Source organism: Xenopus tropicalis, chromosome 2 (assembly GCF_000004195.4).
Source record: "Xenopus tropicalis strain Nigerian chromosome 2, UCB_Xtro_10.0, whole genome shotgun sequence".
Lineage (NCBI taxonomy): Eukaryota > Metazoa > Chordata > Amphibia > Anura > Pipidae > Xenopus > Xenopus tropicalis.
The window spans coordinates 1,248,505-1,267,862 of record NC_030678.2 but is presented as its reverse complement, the minus strand read 5'-3'; the positions used below and the strand labels follow the sequence as shown (position 1 = coordinate 1,267,862).

At 57.5% G+C, this 19,358-nt stretch overlaps 1 protein-coding gene and 3 non-coding genes across 4 annotated transcripts; all 4 read right to left on the bottom strand.

The window, feature by feature from the left end:
- Window positions 1-174: 174 nt before the first annotated feature.
- Window positions 175-293, bottom strand: LOC116408954. The gene has a single exon (XR_004221457.1). It is a non-coding gene; the product is annotated as a 5S ribosomal RNA (ribosomal RNA).
- A 145-nt stretch (window positions 294-438) lies between these two features.
- On the bottom strand, window positions 439-557 carry LOC116409402. The gene has a single exon (XR_004221843.1). It is a non-coding gene; the product is annotated as a 5S ribosomal RNA (ribosomal RNA).
- A 161-nt stretch (window positions 558-718) lies between these two features.
- Window positions 719-837, bottom strand: LOC116409295. Its single transcript, XR_004221740.1, has one exon. It is a non-coding gene; the product is annotated as a 5S ribosomal RNA (ribosomal RNA).
- Window positions 838-4,172: 3,335 nt separating this feature from the next.
- On the bottom strand, window positions 4,173-15,243 carry poglut1 (protein O-glucosyltransferase 1). The gene is given in 11 exon segments (NM_001008113.1): window positions 4,173-4,949; window positions 6,012-6,068; window positions 6,167-6,334; window positions 6,913-6,971; window positions 8,208-8,307; window positions 11,085-11,144; window positions 11,373-11,494; window positions 11,614-11,749; window positions 13,300-13,443; window positions 13,773-13,863; window positions 15,086-15,243. Coding segments are annotated over 11 exon segments (1,158 nt in total). The 5' UTR covers window positions 15,150-15,243; the 3' UTR covers window positions 4,173-4,792.
- Between the last annotated feature and the right edge of the window lie 4,115 nt (window positions 15,244-19,358).

The following is a 19,358-nucleotide window of genomic DNA, read 5'->3' as shown; positions in this document are numbered from 1 at the left end:
TTGGCTTTCAGGGTGGTATGGCCGTAGGCAATGACTAGGCGGACTTTTCATCCTCTTAAACATCCCCTAGCCGCTTCTACTCGCTCAAAGGCGCGCTCTCGGGCTCTTCTCAGAATCAATGCAGAAAAGCATAGAGAAGACTGCCTCCTGCTGGTCAGAATGGCAAAATGCAAAAGCCTACAACACCTGGTATTCCCAGGCTGTCTCCCATCCAGGTACTAACCAAGCCCGTCCCTGCTTAGCTTCCGAGATCAGACGAGATCGGGCGCTTTCAGGGTGGTATGGCCGTAGACGATGACTAGGCGGACTTTTCATCCTCTTAAACATCCCCTAGCCGCTTCTACTCGCTCAAAGGCGCGCTCTCGGGCTCTTCTCAGAATCAATGCAGAAAAGCATAGAGAAGACTGCCTCCTGCTGGTCAGAATGGCAAAATGCAAAAGCCTACAACACCTGGTATTCCCAGGCTGTCTCCCATCCAGGTACTAACCAAGCCCGTCCCTGCTTAGCTTCCGAGATCAGACGAGATCGGGCGCTTTCAGGGTGGTATGGCCGTAGGCGATGACAAGACTGACTTTTCGTCCTCTTAAACATCCCCTAGCCGCTTCTACCCGCTCAAAGGCGCGCTCTCGGGCTCTTCTCAGAATCAATGCATAAAAGCATAGAGAAGACTGCCTCCTGCTGGCCAGAATGGCAAAATGGCAAAATGGCAAAATGCAAAAGCCTACAACACCTGGTATTCCCAGGCAGTCTCCCATCCAGGTACTAACCAGGCCCTCCCCTGCTTAGCTTCCGAGATCAGATGAGAGCGGGCGCTTTCAGGGTGGTATGGCCGTAGGCGATGACTAGACTTACTTTTCGTCCTCTTAAACATCTCCTAGCCGCTTCTACTCGCTCAAAGGCGCGCTCTCGGGCTCTTCTCAGAATCCATGCAGAAAATCATAGAGAAGACTGCCTCCTGCTGGCCAGAATGGCAAAATCCTTTGATCCCCTGCACTGAAGCTAAAAAATATACAAATGAAATTAAAAAGTCACTTTCAGCAGAGCCCAGAAATCTTAACGAGCGTCACGTGCACTTAGATACAATGTTTCTCACTTTTAATTAAATAAGGGGGCTTTTGGCAGAGAGCCCAGAAAGGTAACAACCCCCCCCCCTGCACTGAGATACAAGTGTAACTAATAAGCTAAACAAGTCTCTTGGGGGAACTGAGACTCGCAGCCTAAAGGGCAACTTCACCCTCATTAGCAAAACTGTAATAACACATAAAACAGGACCCCAAAGCCCCCCAGAAATGTGTTCAAACTTTAAATAACCTGCCAAATTTAGTCTAATGGGAGTGGTATTTAGGGGGTGTGGTCACAAAAATGGGCGTGGTAAGAAAAATCACAGCGCTGCATGTGGCATTTATTTTTGTCCCCTTTTCCGTTTTCAAAATGTTGGGAGGTCTGATATGGTACCGAGAGTAACTGGGGGGGGGGGGCCACAGGATGGAGCAGGGCCATATTTGAATTTAAAATTTAAAAAACACCCCCAGCCTCCATAGGAAATCTGGTGAGAGAGCTGGGGGGGAGGGGTAGGGGGCGGGGTCGCTCAGCAAAGTGACATCACACACATGACGTTGGTGGCGTATTTAGGCTCTAGGGGGGCCGTGATTATAGATTGGGCACCTCGTCTGCCCAAGATTCAGCCTTTGGCAGTAACATTTTCCTCGTGGCACTAACTGCCAACACGTAACCCTCCCACCATGGGAGCTGGCAGTTTCCCTTTGGGCGCTGGGCATAATGGGATTGGGAAACGGATTCTCCCCAAGGAAATATTTCTGTTGGGCGCGAGCCCTCACGTGTGGTAGAGTCCAGCAGGGCCGGCCTTAGGCCAACTCGACCTATTGAAGCCAACGGGGCCCTGTACCCATGGGGGTCCCACATCTGATCAATAAGCTGCCCAGCCCCCACCCCCAACAATGATTGCCCAATAATGCTACTATGGGTGTCAATGTCCAGTGCTTGGGGGCCACATCGTGCCATGAAATGTTGGGGGCCAATGGAACAAGAGAAAGAGAGGGAAAAGGCGGGGTTACACCATCAGACACGGAGCGAGAGGCAGGGACTATTTGCCCCCCCCCCCCCAGCCCTGTGCCAGTCGGCAGCACCTTGTGTGGGGGGCCAGGGTGTTGTGCAACTATAACTCTCACAAAGAAGGCTGTGGGTCTGACGGTTCCGTAGGCGGAACATTTACCCCCGTCGTCGGGTTCTGTGGGTCTGACGGTTCCGTAGGCGGAACATTTACCCCCAGTGTCGGGTTCTGTGGGTCTGACGGTTCCGTAGGCGGAACATTTACCCCCGGGGTCGGGTTCTGTGGGTCTGACGGTTCCATAGGTGAAACATTTATCCCCGGCGTCGGGTTCTGTGGGTCTGACGGTTCCGTAGGCGGAACATTTACCCCCGGCGTCGGGTTCTGTGGGTCTGACGGTTCCGTAAGTGGAACATTTACCCCTGGTGTCGGGTTCTGTGGGTCTGACAGTTCTGTAGGCAGAACATTTACCCCCGGGGTCGGGTTCTGTGGGTCTGACGGTTCCATAGGCAGAACATTTACCCCCGGCGTCGGGTTCTGTGGGTCTGACGGTTCCATAGGTGAAACATTTACCCCCGGCGTCGGGTTCCGTTTGTCTGACGGTTCCGTAGGCGGAACATTTACCCCCGGCGTCGGGTTCTGTGGGTCTGACGGTTCCGTAGGTGGAACATTTACACCCGGTGTTGGGTTCTGTGGGTCTGACGGTTCCGTAGGTGGAACATTTACCCCCGGTGTCGGGTTCTGTGGGTCTGACAGTTCTGTAGGCGGAACATTTACCCCCGGGGTCGGGTTCTGTGGGTCTGACGGTTCCATAGGCAGAACATTTACCCCCGGCGTCGGGTTCTGTGGGTCTGACGGTTCCATAGGTGAAACATTTACCCCCGGCGTCGGGTTCTGTTTGTCTGACGGTTCCGTAGGCGGAACATTTACCCCCGGCGTCGGGTTCTGTGGGTCTGACGGTTCCGTAGGTGGAACATTTACCCCCGGCGTCGGGTTCTGTTTGTCTGATGGTTCCGTAGGCGGAACATTTAGCCCCAGTGTCGGGTCCTGTGGGTCTGACTGTTCCGTAGGTGGAACATTTACCCCCAGCGTCGGGTTCTGTTTGTCTGACGGTTCCGTAGGCAGAACATTTAGCCCCGGCGTCGGGTTCTGTGGGTCTGACTGTTCCGTAGGTGGAACATTTACCCCCAGCGTCGGGTTCTGTTTGTCTGACGGTTCTGTAGGCGGAACATTTAGCCCCGGCGTCGGGTTCTGTGGGTCTGACGGTTCCGTAGGTGGAACATTTACCCCCAGCGTCGGGTTCTGTTTGTCTGACGGTTTCGTAGGTGGAACATTTACCCCCGGCGTCGGGTTCTGTGGGTGTGACGGTTCCATAGGTGGAACATTTACCCCCAGTGTCGGGTTCTGTGGGTCTGACGGTTCCGTAGGTGGAACATTTACCCCCGGCGTCGGGTTCTGTGGGTCTGATGGTTCCGTAGGTGGAACATTTACCCCCAGCGTCGGGTTCTGTTTGTCTGACGGTTCCGTAGGTGGAACATTTACCCCCGGCGTCGGGTTCTGTGGGTCTGATGGTTCCGTAGGCGGAACATTTACCCCCCGCGTCGGGTTCTGTGGGTCTGACACTTCCCCCTGACGTCAGGTTCCCCCCCCCGAGCTCCTATTTGCCCCACACTTTTACTATAATTTCTACAGGGGAATTGGGTCTCAGTACAAAAGCACAGAGTATCGAGGGACCAATCACAGGAAGGTGCATCACACAAATCTGCCCCCTGCTGGCGGGAACTGGAAACCTTCCGATTGGTTAGAATTACAAGTTTTAGCCCTGGAACCGCCCAGTTGGTGGGAGGAGCATATCATCATTGTGGGCGTGCAATCATTTAGAAGGGCGGGGTTAAATGCAGAAGGAAACAAAGGAACAGACGCCCATTGGTTAATATCTGCCGGACCTTGAGTGCAAACATATAAGTCTCCCCTTGTATCGTTAGCGACTAACACATAATTCCCAACCCCCCTTGCCTGTAACCCCACCCCCCGTATTGCTCCTCCCATTATTTATTTTATTCCCCTGTTCAATCCCAATCAGGCAAAGAGAATTTTTTTTTTTAAAAATGTTTATTTTCTATTTGTGTAAAACCCATTTGGCCCCATAACCAGAAGTGAGACCCCCCCATACTGGGGTATCTGGGCCCCCGAGGGGTATTGTAACAGTATTACATGTATCTCCCCCCCCCCCACATCCTTTATTTACACCCACAGTGCCCCCTGGGGGCCAGTCTCTTCCTACCCTCCATGATTCCCCTTTATTACCCCCTGAGAAGGGCCAGACTCCGCCCCCGAGGTGCCAATTCTCAGTGCATGGGGGGAGTGGGCACTGTGGGTATGGGGGTACCCAGGGGGTGCATAGAGAAATGTGTAGGTGCTTCTGGGCTTTATTGCCCCTGTATCTGTGCCAGGGAGGAGGTGAGGGATGGGCAGATGGGGCAACAGTGGGGTATATAGGGCAGTACGTAAGGAGCTACAGTGTAAGTACAGAGGGTATTTAAGGCAGAGCACCCCCCCCCCCCCCCCGGTACAACTTGTCCCCCCACAATGCAGTTCGGCCCAGGCCTGAGTGGCACCAGGGCAGTTGGTAAAGTTGCCCCGGGCAGCAGAACAGGTTGCCCGTAGGAAGGTAACAGAAGCCCCCCAGCTGGGGTAGTGGGGGGGCAGCAGCTTATTCCCAGGTCAGAGTTCAGAGTGATGGGACCCCCCAGTCACCTCCCTGTAGTCTTTGCCCTTCCGGACCCGGTACTGGAGCAGCTGGGAATACTGGGCCAGCAGGGACCGCCAGTACTGGGAGACGTCCGCCATCCGCAGGAACTGCCTGATAAACGTGTGGCCCCTGGGGGTCGGGGGGGTAGAAATGATCATTAGTGGGGAGTATGGGAGAGAGAGGCCCCACAGACATGCCACACCCCCCACAGACACATGATCCCCCCACAGACACATGATCCCCCCCCAGACACATGATCCCCCCCCAGACACATGATCCCCCCACAGACACATGATCCCCCCACAGACATACCCATGCCCCCCACAGACACATGATCCCCCCACAGACACATGATCCCCCCACATACATGCCACACCCCCCACAGACACATGATCCCCCCACAGACACATGATCCCCCCACAGACACATGATCCCCCCACAGACACATGATCCCCCCACAGACATACCCATGCCCCCCACAGACACATGATCCCCCCACAGACACATGATCCCCCCACAGACATACCCATGCCCCCCACAGACACATGATCCCCCCACAGACACATGATCCCCCCACATACATGCCACGCCCCCCACAGAGGCATGATCCCCCCACAGACATACCCATGCCCCCCACAGACACATGATACCCCCACAGACATGCCACACCCCCCACAGACACATGATCCCCCCACAGACACATGATCCCCCCACAGACATGCCACGCCCCCACATACATGCCACGCCCCGCACAGACATGCCCCCACAGACACATGATCCCCCCACAGACATGCCCACGCCCCCCACAGACATGCCCACGCCCCCCACAGACACATGATCCCCCCACATACATGCCACGCCCCCCACAGACATGCCCCCACAGACACATGATACCCCCACAGACATGCCACGCCCCCCACACAGACATGCCACAGACATGCCCCCACAGACACATGATCCCCACAGACATGCCACGCCCCCCACAGACATGCCCCCACAGACACATGATACCCCCACAGACACATGATACCCCCACAGACACATGATACCCCCACACAGACATGCTACGCCCCCACAGACACATGCCCCCCAGACATGCCACGCCCCCCACAGACAAGCCACACACCCCACAGACACGACACGCCCCCCACAGACAAGCCACACCCCCCCCCCCCCCCCCCCCCCAATTACCTTTCTGCGATCCTCTTCACTTCCTCATCATTCTCACTGACAAACTGCAGTAACTCCCTGGAAGGGCAGGAGAGAGCGGGGCAGTTAGTTGGGGGGAAAGGGGTAAGAGCCAGAGTGGGGGGAGACTGATGGGCACAGGGTGGCGCTGACATTACCGCAGATCCGCAAGGTCCGGACTGACCGGCACATAATGGACCCACGGCTCCAGGCGATGGTAGAAGAATTCCAGCCAATCGTCTCCCACGTGGAACACCAGCGACCCACACAGGAACAGGTGCTTCAGCCGGAAACTGGCGGCCACGCCCCGGAAATTGAACAGGTACCTGGTGGCACAGGGGGGGCACTTAGTATAGCCTGGGGGGTACAGGGGGGTTATGTGGGGGGGCACTTAGTATAACCTGGGGGTACAGGGAGGGTAATGTGGGGGGCACTTAGTATAGCCTGAGGGGTACAGGGAGGGTAATGTGGGGGGGGCACATAGTATAACCTGGGGGGTTGTGGGGGGGGCACATAGTATAACCTGGGGGGTACAGGGAGGGTAATGTGGGGGGGTACATAGTATAGCCTGGGGGTACAGGGAGGGTAATGTGGAGGGGGCACATAGTATAACCTGGGGGGTACAGGGAGGGTAATGTGGGGGGGGCACATAGTATAACCTGGGGGGTACAGGGAGGGTAATGTGGGGGGGCACATAGTATAACCTGGGGGGTACAGGGGAGGGTAATGTGGGGGGGCACATAGTGTAGCCTGGAGGTTACTGGGAGAATAATGTGGGGGGGGGCACGTAGTGTAACCTGGGGGGCTACAGGGAGGGTAGTGTGGGGGGGGCACATAGTGCTTCTGGGAATCCAGAAGGAACAATAATGGGGGGGGCTCATGGGGGGAAAAAAGAAGAACACACCTGTAAGCACAATGATCCACCAGGGGAACTTCTTTGGCTGGAGGTCTCCCCAGAGTGTCCTGTTGGAGAGAGGGGTAAAATGTAAGCTCTTCTGCCCATAATGTGTCCCTGGCACTGCTTCCTGTGCACGGGGGAGTGTATTTCCCGGTACCCATGTGACTGTCTCTGCTTCCTGTGCACGGGGGAGTGTATTTCCTGGTACCCATGTGACTGTCTCTGCTTCCTTTGCACGGGGGAGTGTATTTCCCGGTACCCATGTGACTGTCTCTACTTCCTTTGCACGGGGGAGTGTATTTCCCGGTACCCATGTGACTGTCTCTACTTCCTTTGCACGGGGGAGTGTATTTCCCGGTACCCATGTGACTGTCTCTACTTCCTTTGCACGGGGGAGTGTATTTCCCGGTACCCATGTGACTGTCTCTACTTCCTTTGCACGGGGGAGTGTATTTCCTGGTACCCATGTGACTGTCTCTACTTCCTTTGCACGGGGGAGTGTATTTCCTGGTACCCATGTGACTGTCTCTACTTCCTTTGCACGGGGGAGTGTATTTCCTGGTACCCGTGTGACTGTCTCTACTTCCTTTGCACGGGGGAGTGTATTTCCTGGTACCTGTGTAACTGTCTCTACTTCCTTTGCACGGGGGAGTGTATTTCCTGGTACCCGTGTGACTGTCTCTGCTTCCTTTGCACGGGGGAGTGTATTTCCTGGTACCCATGTGACTGTCTCCGCTTCCTTTGCACGGGGGAGTGTATTTCCTGGTACCCATGTGACTGTCTCTGCTTCCTGTGCACGGGGGAGTGTATTTCCTGGTACCCATGTGACTGTCTCTGCTTCCTTTGCACGGGGGAGTGTATTTCCTGGTACCCATGTGACTGTCTCTGCTTCCTTTGCACGGGGGAGTGTATTTCCTGGTACCCATGTGACTGTCTCTGCTTCCTTTGCACGGGGGAGTGTATTTCCCGGTACCCATGTGACTGTCTCTGCTTCCTTTGCACGGGGGAGTGTATTTCCTGGTACCCATGTGACTGTCTCTGCTTCCTGTGCACGGGGGAGTGTATTTCCCGGTACCCATGTGACTGTCTCTGCTTCCTTTGCACGGGGGAGTGTATTTCCTGGTACCCATGTGACTGTCTCTGCTTCCTTTGCACGGGGGAGTGTATTTCCTGGTACCCATGTGACTGTCTCTGCTTCCTTTGCACGGGGGAGTGTATTTCCTGGTACTCATGTGCCCCCTAGCCAGACCCCGCCCACCTATATACTATAAGCACCTCCCACTCTGTACCCCCAGCCTCACCCGCTCCGATTTCCAGGCCTGGTTCTTGGTATATTCGGCATCCACCAGGTCGGGGCTTTCCCGGGACAGGAGGATCAAGGGGTCCCTCTCGGGGCTGGTCCTGCGGGGGGAGACGGGGGGTTAACAAGAGGGTGCTGGGTGCTATGGGCGACAGGGATGGAGGGGCGGCACCCAGGGGCAGGGGTAATAAGGGGACTCTTTTTCTTTGCTGTTCTGCTACGAAGTGAATCTCCCAATTAGAGAAGCGCCCGCCCCTTGCGCCCTTGGGACCCGCCCACAACAGGGCAATTTAGCTGGATTTTACCCTTCCTGCCCATGTGATGGGATGGCCAACTATGGGATGGTTGGTAGGAGGGGCTAAAACACCACATTGTTCCCTCCATCTTTGCTGCCCCCGTGACTTTCCTGCCCCCACCAGTCCCTGAGCCTTAATCCCACCTGCCCTAGGAATATCAGCCAATGGGGGGGCAATAGCCTGACCAGGAAACCCCCCTCAGTGCCCAACATGGCAGCTCCCAGGTACTGAGGCTGAATAACTGGCCAATGGGGGGGGGGGGCAATAGCCTGACCAGGGAACCCCTCTCTGTGCCCAACATGGCAGCTCCCAGGTACTGAGGCTGAATAACTGGCCAATGGGGGGGGGGGGCAATAGCCTGACCAGGGAACCCCTCTCAGTGCCCAACATGGCAGCTCCAAGGTACTGAGGCTGAATAACTGGCCAATGGGGGGGGGCAATAGCCTGACCAGGGAACCCCTCTCAGTGCCCAACATGGCAGCTCCAAGGTACTGAGGCTGAATAACTGGCCAATGGGGGGGGGGGCAATAGCCTGACCAGGGAACCCCTCTCAGTGCCCAACATGGCAGCTCCAAGGTACTGAGGCTGAATAACTGGCCAAAGGGGGGGGGGGGGGCAATAGCCTGACCAGGAAACCCCTCTCAGTGCCCAACATGGCAGCTCCAAGGTACTGAGGCTGAATAACTGGCCAAAGGGGGGGGGGGGGGGCAATAGCCTGACCAGGAAACCCCTCTCAGTGCCCAACATGGCAGCTCCAAGGTACTGAGGCTGAATAACAGGCCAATGGGGGGGGGGCAATAGCCTGACCAGGAAACCCCCCTCAGTGCCCAACATGGCAGCTCCAAGGTACTGAGGCTGAATAACAGGCCAATGGGGGGGGGGGCAATAGCCTGACCAGGAAACCCCTCTCAGTGCCCAACATGGCAGCTCCAAGGTACTGAGGCTGAATAACAGGCCAATGGGGGGGGGGGCAATAGCCTGACCAGGAAACCCCTCTCAGTGCCCAACATGGCAGCTCCAAGGTACTGAGGCTGAATAACAGGCCAATGGGGGGGGGGGCAATAGCCTGACCAGGAAACCCCTCTCAGTGCCCAACATGGCAGCTCCAAGGTACTGAGGCTGAATAACTGGCCAATGGGGGGGGGGGCAATAGCCTGACCAGGGAACCCCTCTCAGTGCCCAACATGGCAGCTCCAAGGTACTGAGGCTGAATAACAGGCCAATGGGGGGGGGGGCAATAGCCTGACCAGGGAACCCCTCTCAGTGCCCAACATGGCAGCTCCAAGGTACTGAGGCTGAATAACAGGCCAATGGGGGGGGGGGCAATAGCCTGACCAGGAAACCCCTCTCAGTGCCCAACATGGCAGCTCCAAGGTACTGAGGCTGAATAACTGCCAATGGGGGGGGGGGCAATAGCCTGACCAGGGAACCCCTCTCAGTGCCCAACATGGCAGCTCCAAGGTACTGAGGCTGAATAACTGGCCAATGGGGGGGGGGGCAATAGCCTGACCAGGGAACCCCTCTCAGTGCCCAACATGGCAGCTCCAAGGTACTGAGGCTGAATAACTGGCCAATGGGGGGGGGGGGGCAATAGCCTGACCAGGAAACCCCTCTCTGTGCCCAACATGGCAGCTCCCAGGTACTGAGGCTGAATAACTGGCCAATGGGGGGAGGGGCAATAGCCTGACCAGGGAAACCCCTCTCAGTGCCCAACATGGCAGCTCCCAGGTACTGAGGCTGAATAACAGGCCAATGGGGGGGGGGGCAATAGCCTGACCAGGGAACCCCTCTCAGTGCCCAACATGGCAGCTCCCAGGTACTGAGGCTGAATAACTGGCCAATGGGGGGGGGGGGCAATAGCCTGACCAGGAAACCCCTCTCTGTGCCCAACATGGCAGCTCCCAGGTACTGAGGCTGAATAACTGGCCAATGGGGGGGGGCAATAGACTGACCAGGAAACCCCTCTCTGTGCCCAACATGGCAGCTCCTAGGTACTGAGGCTGAATAACAGGCCAATGGGGGGTGGGGGCAATAGACTGACCAGGGAACCCCTCTCTGTGCCCAACATGGCAGCTCCCAGGTACTGAGGCTGAATAACTGGCCAATGGGGGGGGGGGGGGGGCAATAGCCTGACCAGGAAACCCCTCTCTGTGCCCAACATGGCAGCTCCCAGGTACTGAGGCTGAATAACTGGCCAATGGGGGGGGGGGGGGGGCAATAGCCTGACCAGGAAACCCCTCTCAGTGCCCAACATGGCAGCTCCCAGGTACTGAGGCTGAATAACAGGCCAATGGGGGGGGGGGGCAATAGCCTGACCAGGAAACCCCTCTCAGTGCCCAACATGGCAGCTCCCAGGTACTGAGGCTGAATAACAGGCCAATGGGGGGGGGGGCAATAGCCTGACCAGGGAACCCCTCTCAGTGCCCAACATGGCAGCTCCCAGGTACTGAGGCTGAATAACTGGCCAATGGGGGGGGGGGGGGCAATAGCCTGACCAGGAAACCCCTCTCAGTGCCCAACATGGCAGCTCCCAGGTACTGAGGCCCAAACACAGCCCTGCTGCCCAGCAAGACTTTCCTTACCTGGAGCCCCTAAAATATCCTTTGGGGATTTTCTTCTCCCAAGGCCACAGATCCGCCGCCCTGCAGAGACACGAGTTCTGTATCAGGTTCTGGTCTCACATTTCCATTGGACCCAATGGCAGAACATACAGTAAGTGCACAGGGAACCCCCAAATATCATACGGCCCTTCTGCCCAATAGAATAAGTCTCGCTGCACCCACAAACTGTACAGCGCAGCCCATTGGTCACTGAATACAGTCCCTCAGGCCCAGTAGTGTTACATACAGAACCGCACAGCAGACACTCACTTCTTCAGCTCCTCCCTCATAAGGTCCCAGCGTCCCAACCCAGTGGGGTAAATGGGCCAGACTGCAGGTCCCCCTTCCCAGAAGGTCCAGGCTGGGTACATAATGTCATTGTAATCCGACGTCTGCAAAGCAAATACTCAGAATTAACTAATTAGTGTGAGTTCCACTCACTCTCCCCCCCCCCCCCAGTTATCCCCCCCCAGGTATCCCCCCCCCCCCCACTGCCTCAGGGCTGACCCACCTTACTGAAGGAGAAGATGGGGATCACAGGATCCATCCAGCGGGGAACCTGGGGATAGTCTCGCACATTAACCACCAGATCCATGTCGGGGAGATCAGGGAGCAGCTCCAGCAGGAAATGTTCTACCCCACTGCACCTACAGGGGGATTGAGTAAAGGGGCTCTGGGGTGAGTAAGAGTGTTCTAGAGTGAGTAAGGGGGCCCTGTGAGTAAGGGGGCCCTGGAGTGAGTAAGGGGGCCCTGGAGTGAGTAAGGGGGCCCTGGAGTGAGTAAGGGGGCCCTGGAGTGAGTAAGAGTGTTCTAGAGTGAGTAAGAGTGTTCTAGAGTGAGTAAGAGTGTTCTAGAGTGAGTAAGAGTGTTCTAGAGTGAGTAGGAGTGTTCTAGAGTGAGTAAGGGGGCTCTGTGAGTAAGGGGGCTCTGTGAGTAAGGGGGCTCTGTGAGTAAGGGGGCTCTGTGAGTAAGGGGGCCCTGGAGTGAGTAAGAGTGTTCTAGAGTTAGTAAGGGGGCTTTGTGAGTAAGGTGGGCCCTGGAGTGAGTAAGAGTGTTCTAGAGTGAGTAAGAGTGTTCTAGAGTGAGTAAGAGTGTTCTAGAGTGAGTAAGAGTGTTCTAGAGTGAGTGAGGGGGCCCTGGAGTGAGTGAGGGGGCCCTGGAGTGAGTGAGGGGGCCCTGGAGTGAGTGAGGGGGCCCTGGAGTGAGTGAGGGGGCCCTGGAGTGAGTGAGGGGGCCCTGGAGTGAGTAAGGGGGCCCTGGAGTGAGTAAGGGGGCCCTGGAGTGAGTAAGGGGCCATGGAGTAAGGGGGCCCTGGAGTGAGTAAGGGGGCCCTGGAGTGAGTAAGGGGGCCCTGGAGTGAGTAAGGGGGCCATGGAGTGAGTAAGAGTGTTCTAGAGTGAGTAAGGGGGCCCTGGAGTGAGTAAGGGGGCCCTGGAGTGAGTAAGGGGGCCCTGGAGTGAGTAAGGGGGCCCTGGAGTGAGTAAGGGGGCCATGGAGTGAGTAAGGGGGCCATGGAGTGAGTAAGGGGGCCATGGAGTGAGTAAGGGGGCCCTGGAGTGAGTAAGGGGGCCCTGGAGTGAGTAAGGGGGCCCTGGAGTGAGTAAGGGGGGCCATGGAGTGAGTAAGGGGGCCATGGAGTGAGTAAGGGGGGCCATGGAGTGAGTAAGGGGGCCATGGAGTGAGTAAGGGGGCCCTGGAGTGAGTAAGGGGGCCATGGAGTGAGTAAGGGGGCCCTGGAGTGAGTAAGGGGGCCCTGGAGTGAGTAAAGGGGCCATGGAGTGAGTAAGGGGGCCCTGGAGTGAGTAAGGGGGCCCTGGAGTGAGTAAGGGGGCCATGGAGTGAGTAAGGGGGCCCTGGAGTGAGTAAGGGGGCCCTGGAGTGAGTAAGGGGGCCCTGGAGTGAGTAAGGGGGCCATGGAGTGAGTAAGGGGGCCCTGGAGTGAGTAAGGGGGCCATGGAGTGAGTAAGGGGGCCCTGGGTTAAGTTACAAACACTAAACAAAAAGAACCATTCCCCATCGCTATGGCAACACTGCAGATGAATTAATTAAAACTGGACTTTTATTCCCATTTTATTAAGAAATCAGCACACAATGGGCTGAACCTTCCGATCTCCCTGCTGGGAATATTCTACAGAACTTTCCTGCCCCCGGATGGTACAAGGAACATGTTCTATGGCCCCCCCCCCCCCCCACCTACCGTGCAGGAAACATACACTCCTCCTCCCTGTACAGCCGATGGTTAATGATCTGATAATGGGTCCCCAGCTTCCGGCTCAGAACCTTCTGCATCAGGTCCCTAGAGATCCCCGATCCAAACGGCGCCAGGTCTTCTTGCAGCACCCTGGGGGGGGGGGGGGAACCAATGAAAATATCCGTTATAGGCGGGAATAAGCCGGTGGGAAGGGTGGGGGGCTCACACCCTAAATATGGGGGGGACCAATGAAAATATCCGTTATAGGTGGGAATAAGCCGGTGGGAAGGGTGGGGGGCTCACACCCTAAATATGGGGGGGACCAATGAAAATATCCGTTATAGGTGGGAATAAGCCGGTGGGAAGGGTGGGGGGCTCACACCCTAAATATGGGGGAACAGGTACCAGAGTGGGATATGAGGGGCGCAGAGAGCTTTAGGGGTGCCTGGGGGGTGCCTGGGGGGGGGGCAATACTTTACCTATAGTAGAACGTTCCATTTTGACTGTCGGGGGTGGAATGACTCTGCGCAGCCCTGCGGATACGATTCAGGTACCGAACCCAGCGGGAGTCTGAGGGGGGAACCGACAGTGTCAGATCCAATCAGAGAGAGACCAGAACCGACAGTGTCAGATCCAATCAGAGAGAGACCAGAACCGACAGTGTCAGATCCAATCAGAGAGAGACCAGAACCGACAGTGTCAGATCCAATCAGAGAGAGACCAGAACCGACAGTGTCAGATCCAATCAGAGAGAGACCAGAACCGACAGTGTCAGATCCAATCAGAGAGAGACCAGAACCGACAGTGTCAGATCCAATCAGAGAGAGACCAGAACCGACACAGAGACACGTTGTGAGGAAATATAGGAAAATGTAATATTGGTTTCTCATTTCCTCCTGCACCAATGAGAGCAAAAGCCCCTCTGTGCCCCCCACACACCCCTCCGTGTCCCCCACACACCCCCTCTGTGCCCCCCAGACACCCCTCTGTGCCCCCCACACACCCCTCTGTGCCCCCCGGAAACCCTTCTGTGCCCCCCACACACCCCTCCGTGCCCCCCACACACCCCTCTGTGCCCCCCGGAAACCCTTCTGTGCCCCCCACACACCCCTCCGTGCCCCCCACACACCCCTCTGTGCCCCCCGGAAACCCTTCTGTGCCCCCACACACCCCTCTGTGCCCCCCAGACACCCCTCTGTGCCCCCCACACACCCCTCTGTGCCCCCCGGAAACCCTTCGTGCCCCCACACACCCCTCCGTGCCCCCACACACCCCTCCGTGCCCCCCACACACCCCTGTGCCCCCCACACACCCCTCTGTGCCCCCCACACACCCCTGTGCCCCCCACACACCCCTCTGTGCCCCCCACAAACCCCTCTGTGCCCCCCACACACCCCTCTGTGCCCCCCACACACCCCTCTGTGCCCCCCACACACCCCTCGTGTGCCCCCCACACACCCCTCTGTGCCCCCCACACACCCCTCTGTGCCCCCCACACACCACTCTGTGCCCCCCACACACCCCTCTCTGCCCCCCACACACCCCTCTGTGCCCCCCACACACCCTCTGTGCCCCCCACACACCCCTCTGTGCCCCCCACACACCCCTCTGTGCCCCCCACACACCCCTCTGTGCCCCCACACACCCCTCTGTGCCCCCCACACACCCCTCTGTGCCCCCCACACACCCCTCTGTGCCCCCCACACACCCCCCTGTGCCCCCCAGACAGAGAAAGACACTAAGATCATCCCCCAGAGTTAATCTCAGGGCCGGTTACTCTCACGGTACTTACCCCCAGTGCCCCCCTCACTTAGCACCTGGGGCAGGAACAGGCCAATCAGCAGGACTCCCAACATGGCTCCGCAATCATGCCTAACCCGTATCGATGCGCTCGGCGCTCCGCTGCTCGCCCTGCCCCCGCCGCTCGGTGTGAGAGGTGCGCGCAAAGCCTGCCGGGAGGCGAGATTGGGCGCAGTACCAGCTGCAGACGGTAGGGGCGCTGTGAGTTACACTCAGCGGGAGCAGCGCAGCCCGGGATCGGATAGAGCCGCTTTGGTTGGGCGCCGGAGTCACATGATCCCACAGAGAGTCGCTCGGAGGCCCCGCCCCCCGGGCTGAGCAGGGTCCCAACATGGGGGCGTGGCCCTTGGCTTTCCGTTAAACTACAACTCCCACAAACCCCTTCACCTGTCGGACTGACATGGGGGGCAGCCTTCATTGCAATAAGATAGGGGCTGGGACACAGACACACAGGCACAGGGGGGTATCTGATAGGGTGGCTGCTGGCCCAATGGGTGCCCTGAGCAGAAATGTACTTTTGTGCCCCTCCCCCAAATATTACTCAAGTAAAAATAAAATAAAAAAAACAGACCAAAATAGAACTTTATTCAAATAAAAGTAAATACATAAATAAATTATATCATTTATAAATTACAATTGTAGCTGTACAGCAAAAACTACAAACTAAAACATTTATAATTATACACAGTGCCCCAATTACCCCCATAAACAGTGCCCCAATTGCCCCCATAAACAGTTCCCCAATTGCCCCCATAAACAGTGCCCCCAATTGCCCCCATAGAAAGTACCCCCACACACAGTGCCCAAATTGCCCCCATAAACAGTGCCCCAAATTGCCCCCATAGACAGTTGCCCCCACACACAGTGCCCCAATTGCCCCCAATAAACAGTGCCCCCAATTGCCCCCATAGACAGTGCCCCCAATTGCCCCATAGACAGTTTCCCCCACACACAGTGCCCCAATTGCCCCCATAGACAGTAGCCCCCACACACAGTGCCCCAATTGCCCCCACACACAGTGCCCAAATTGCCCTCAAAAACAGTGCCCCCAATTGCCCCCATAGACAGTGCCCCCAATTGCCCCATAGACAGTTGCCCCCACACACAGTGCCCCAATAGCCCCCACACACAGTGCCCCAATTGCCCCCATAAACAGTGCCCCAATTGCCCCCATAAACAGTGCTCCCAATTGCCCCCATAGAAAGTACCCCCAACAGACCAAGTCATCGGCGGCTCCTCTCTGATGCCGCGGCAACAGGCCCTTTTATAAGGTTGCGCCTCATCGCTGACATGTGACCTCATACGCACGGGCGCAACCTTATAGAAGGGCCTGTTGCCGCGGCATCAGAGAGGAGCCGCCAATGACTTGGTCTGTTGGGGGTACTTTCTATGGGGGCAATTGGGAGCACTGTTTATGGGGGCAATTGGGGCACTGTGTGTGTGCTGCCTGCCCTCCTCCTGCATCTCTCTATTCCCCTGCTGCCTGCCCTCCTCCTGCATCTCTCTATTCCCCTGCTGCCTGCCCTCCTCCTACATCTCTCTATTCCCCTGCTGCCTGCCCTCCTCCTGCATCTCTCTATTCCCCTGCTGCCTGCCCTCCTCCTGTATCTCTCTATTCCCCTGCTGCCTGCCCTCCTCCTGTATCTCTCTATTCCCCTGCTGCCTGCCCTCCTCCTGCATCTCCCTATTCCCCTGCTACCTGCCCTCCTCCTGCATCTCTCTATTCCCCTGCTGCCTGCCCTCCTCCTGCATCTCCCTATTCCCCTGCTGCCTGCCCTCCTCCTGCATCTCTCTATTCCCCTGCTGCCTGCCCTCCTCCTGCATCTCCCTATTCCCCTGCTGCCTGCCCTCCTCCTGTATCTCTCTATTCCCCTGCTGCCTGCCCTCCTCCTGCATCTCTCTATTCCCCTGCTGCCTGCCCTCATCCTGCATCTCTCTATTCCCCTGCTGCCTGCCCTCCTCCTGCATCTCTCTATTCCCCTGCTGCCTGCCCTCCTCCTGCATCTCTCTATTCCCCTGCTGCCTGCCCTCCTCCTGCATCTCTCTATTCCCCTGCTGCCTGCCCTCCTCCTGTATCTCTCTATTCCCCTGCTGCCTGCCCTCCTCCTGCATCTCTCTATTCCCCTGCTGCCTGCCCTCCTCCTGCATCTCTCTATTCCCCTGCTGCCTGCCCTCCTCCTGCATCTCTCTATTCCCCTGCTGCCTGCCCTCCTCCTGCATCTCTCTATTCCCCTGCTGCCTGCCCTCCTCCTGCATCTCTCTATTCCCCTGCTGCCTGCCCTCCTCCTGTATCTCTCTATTCCCCTGCTGCCTGCACTCCTCCTGCATCTCTCTATTCCCCTGCTGCCTGCCCTCCTCCTGCATCTCTCTAGTCCCCTGCTGCCTGCCCTCCTCCTGTATCTCTCTATTCCCCTGCTGCCTGCCCTCCTCCTGCATCTCTCTATTCCCCTGCTGCCTGCCCTCCTCCTGTATCTCCCTATTCCCCTGCTGCCTGCCCTCCTCCTGCATCTCTCTATTCCCCTGCTGCCTGCCCTCCTCCTGCATCTCTCTATTCCCCTGCTGCCTGCCCTCCTCCTGTATCTCTCTATTCCCCCGCTGCCTGCCCTCCTCCTGCATCTCTCTATTCCCCTGCTGCCTGCCCTCCTCCTGCATCTCCCTATTCCCCTGCTGCCTGCCCTCCTCCTGTATCTCTCTATTCCCCTGCTGCCTGCCCTCCTCCTGTATCTCTCTATTCCCCTGCATCTCTCTATTCCCCTGCTGCCTGCCCTCCTCCTGTATCTCTCTATTCCCCTGCTGCCTGCCCTCCTCCTGTATCTGTCTATTCCCCTGCTGCCTGCCCTCCTCCTGCATCTCTCTATTCCCCTGCTGCCTGCCCTCCTTCTGCATCTCTCTATTCCCCTGCTGCCTGCCCTCCTCCTGTATCTCCCTATTCCCCTGCTGCCTGCCCTCCTCCTGCATCTCTCTATTCCCCTGCTGCCTGCCCTCCTCCTGCATCTCTCTATTCCCCTGCTGCCTGCCCTCCTCCTGTATCTCCCTATTCCCCTGCTGCCTGCCCTCCTCCTGTATCTCTCTATTCCCCTGCTGCCTGCCCTCCTCCTGCATCTCTCTATTCCCCTGCTGCCTGCCCTCCTCCTGCATCTCCCTATTCCCCTGCTGCCTGCCCTCCTCCTGTATCTCTCTATTCCCCTGCTGCCTGCCCTCCTCCTGTATCTCTCTATTCCCCTGCATCTTTCTATTCCCCTGCTGCCTGCCCTCCTCCTGTATCTCTCTATTCCCCTGCTGCCTGCCCTCCTCCTGTATCTGTCTATTCCCCTGCTGCCTGCCCTCCTCCTGCATCTCTCTATTCCCCTGCTGCCTGCCCTCCTTCTGCATCTCTCTATTCCCCTGCTGCCTGCCCTCCTCCTGTATCTCCCTATTCCCCTGCTGCCTGCCCTCCTCCTGCATCTCTCTATTCCCCTGCTGCCTGCCCTCCTCCTGCATCTCTCTATTCCCCTGCTGCCTGCCCTCCTCCTGTATCTCCCTATTCCCCTGCTGCCTGCCCTCCTCCTGTATCTCTCTATTCCCCTGCTGCCTGCCCTCCTCCTGTATCTCCCTATTCCCCTGCTACCTGCCCTCCTCCTGTATCTCCCTATTCCCCTGCTGCCTGCCCTCCTCCTGTATCTCCCTATTCCCCTGCTGCCTGCCCTCCTCCTGTATCTCCCTATTCCCCTGCTGCCTGCCCTCCTCCTGCATCTCTCTATTCCCCTGCTGCCTGCCCTCCTCCTGTATCTCTCTATTCCCCTGCTGCCTGCCCTCCTCCTGCATCTCTCTATTCCCCTGCTGCCTGCCCTCCTCCTGCATCTCTCTATTCCCCTGCTGCCTGCCCTCCTCCTGCATCTCTCTATTCCCCTGCTGCCTGCCCTCCTCCTGCATCTCTCTATTCCCCTGCTGCCTGCCCTCCTCCTGTATCTCTCTATTCCCCTGCTGCCTGCCCTCCTCCTGCATCTCTCTATTCCCCTGCTGCCTGCCCTCCTCCTGCATCTCTCTATTCCCCTGCTGCCTGCCCTCCTCCTGCATCTCTCTATTCCCCTGCTGCCTGCCCTCCTCCTGCATCTCTCTATTCCCCTGCTGCCTGCCCTCCTCCTGCATCTCTCTATTCCCCTGCTGCCTGCCCTCCTCCTGCATCTCTCTATTCCCCTGCTGCCTGCACTCCTCCTGCATCTCTCTATTCCCCTGCTGCCTGCCCTCCTCCTGCATCTCTCTATTCCCCTGCTGCCTGCCCTCCT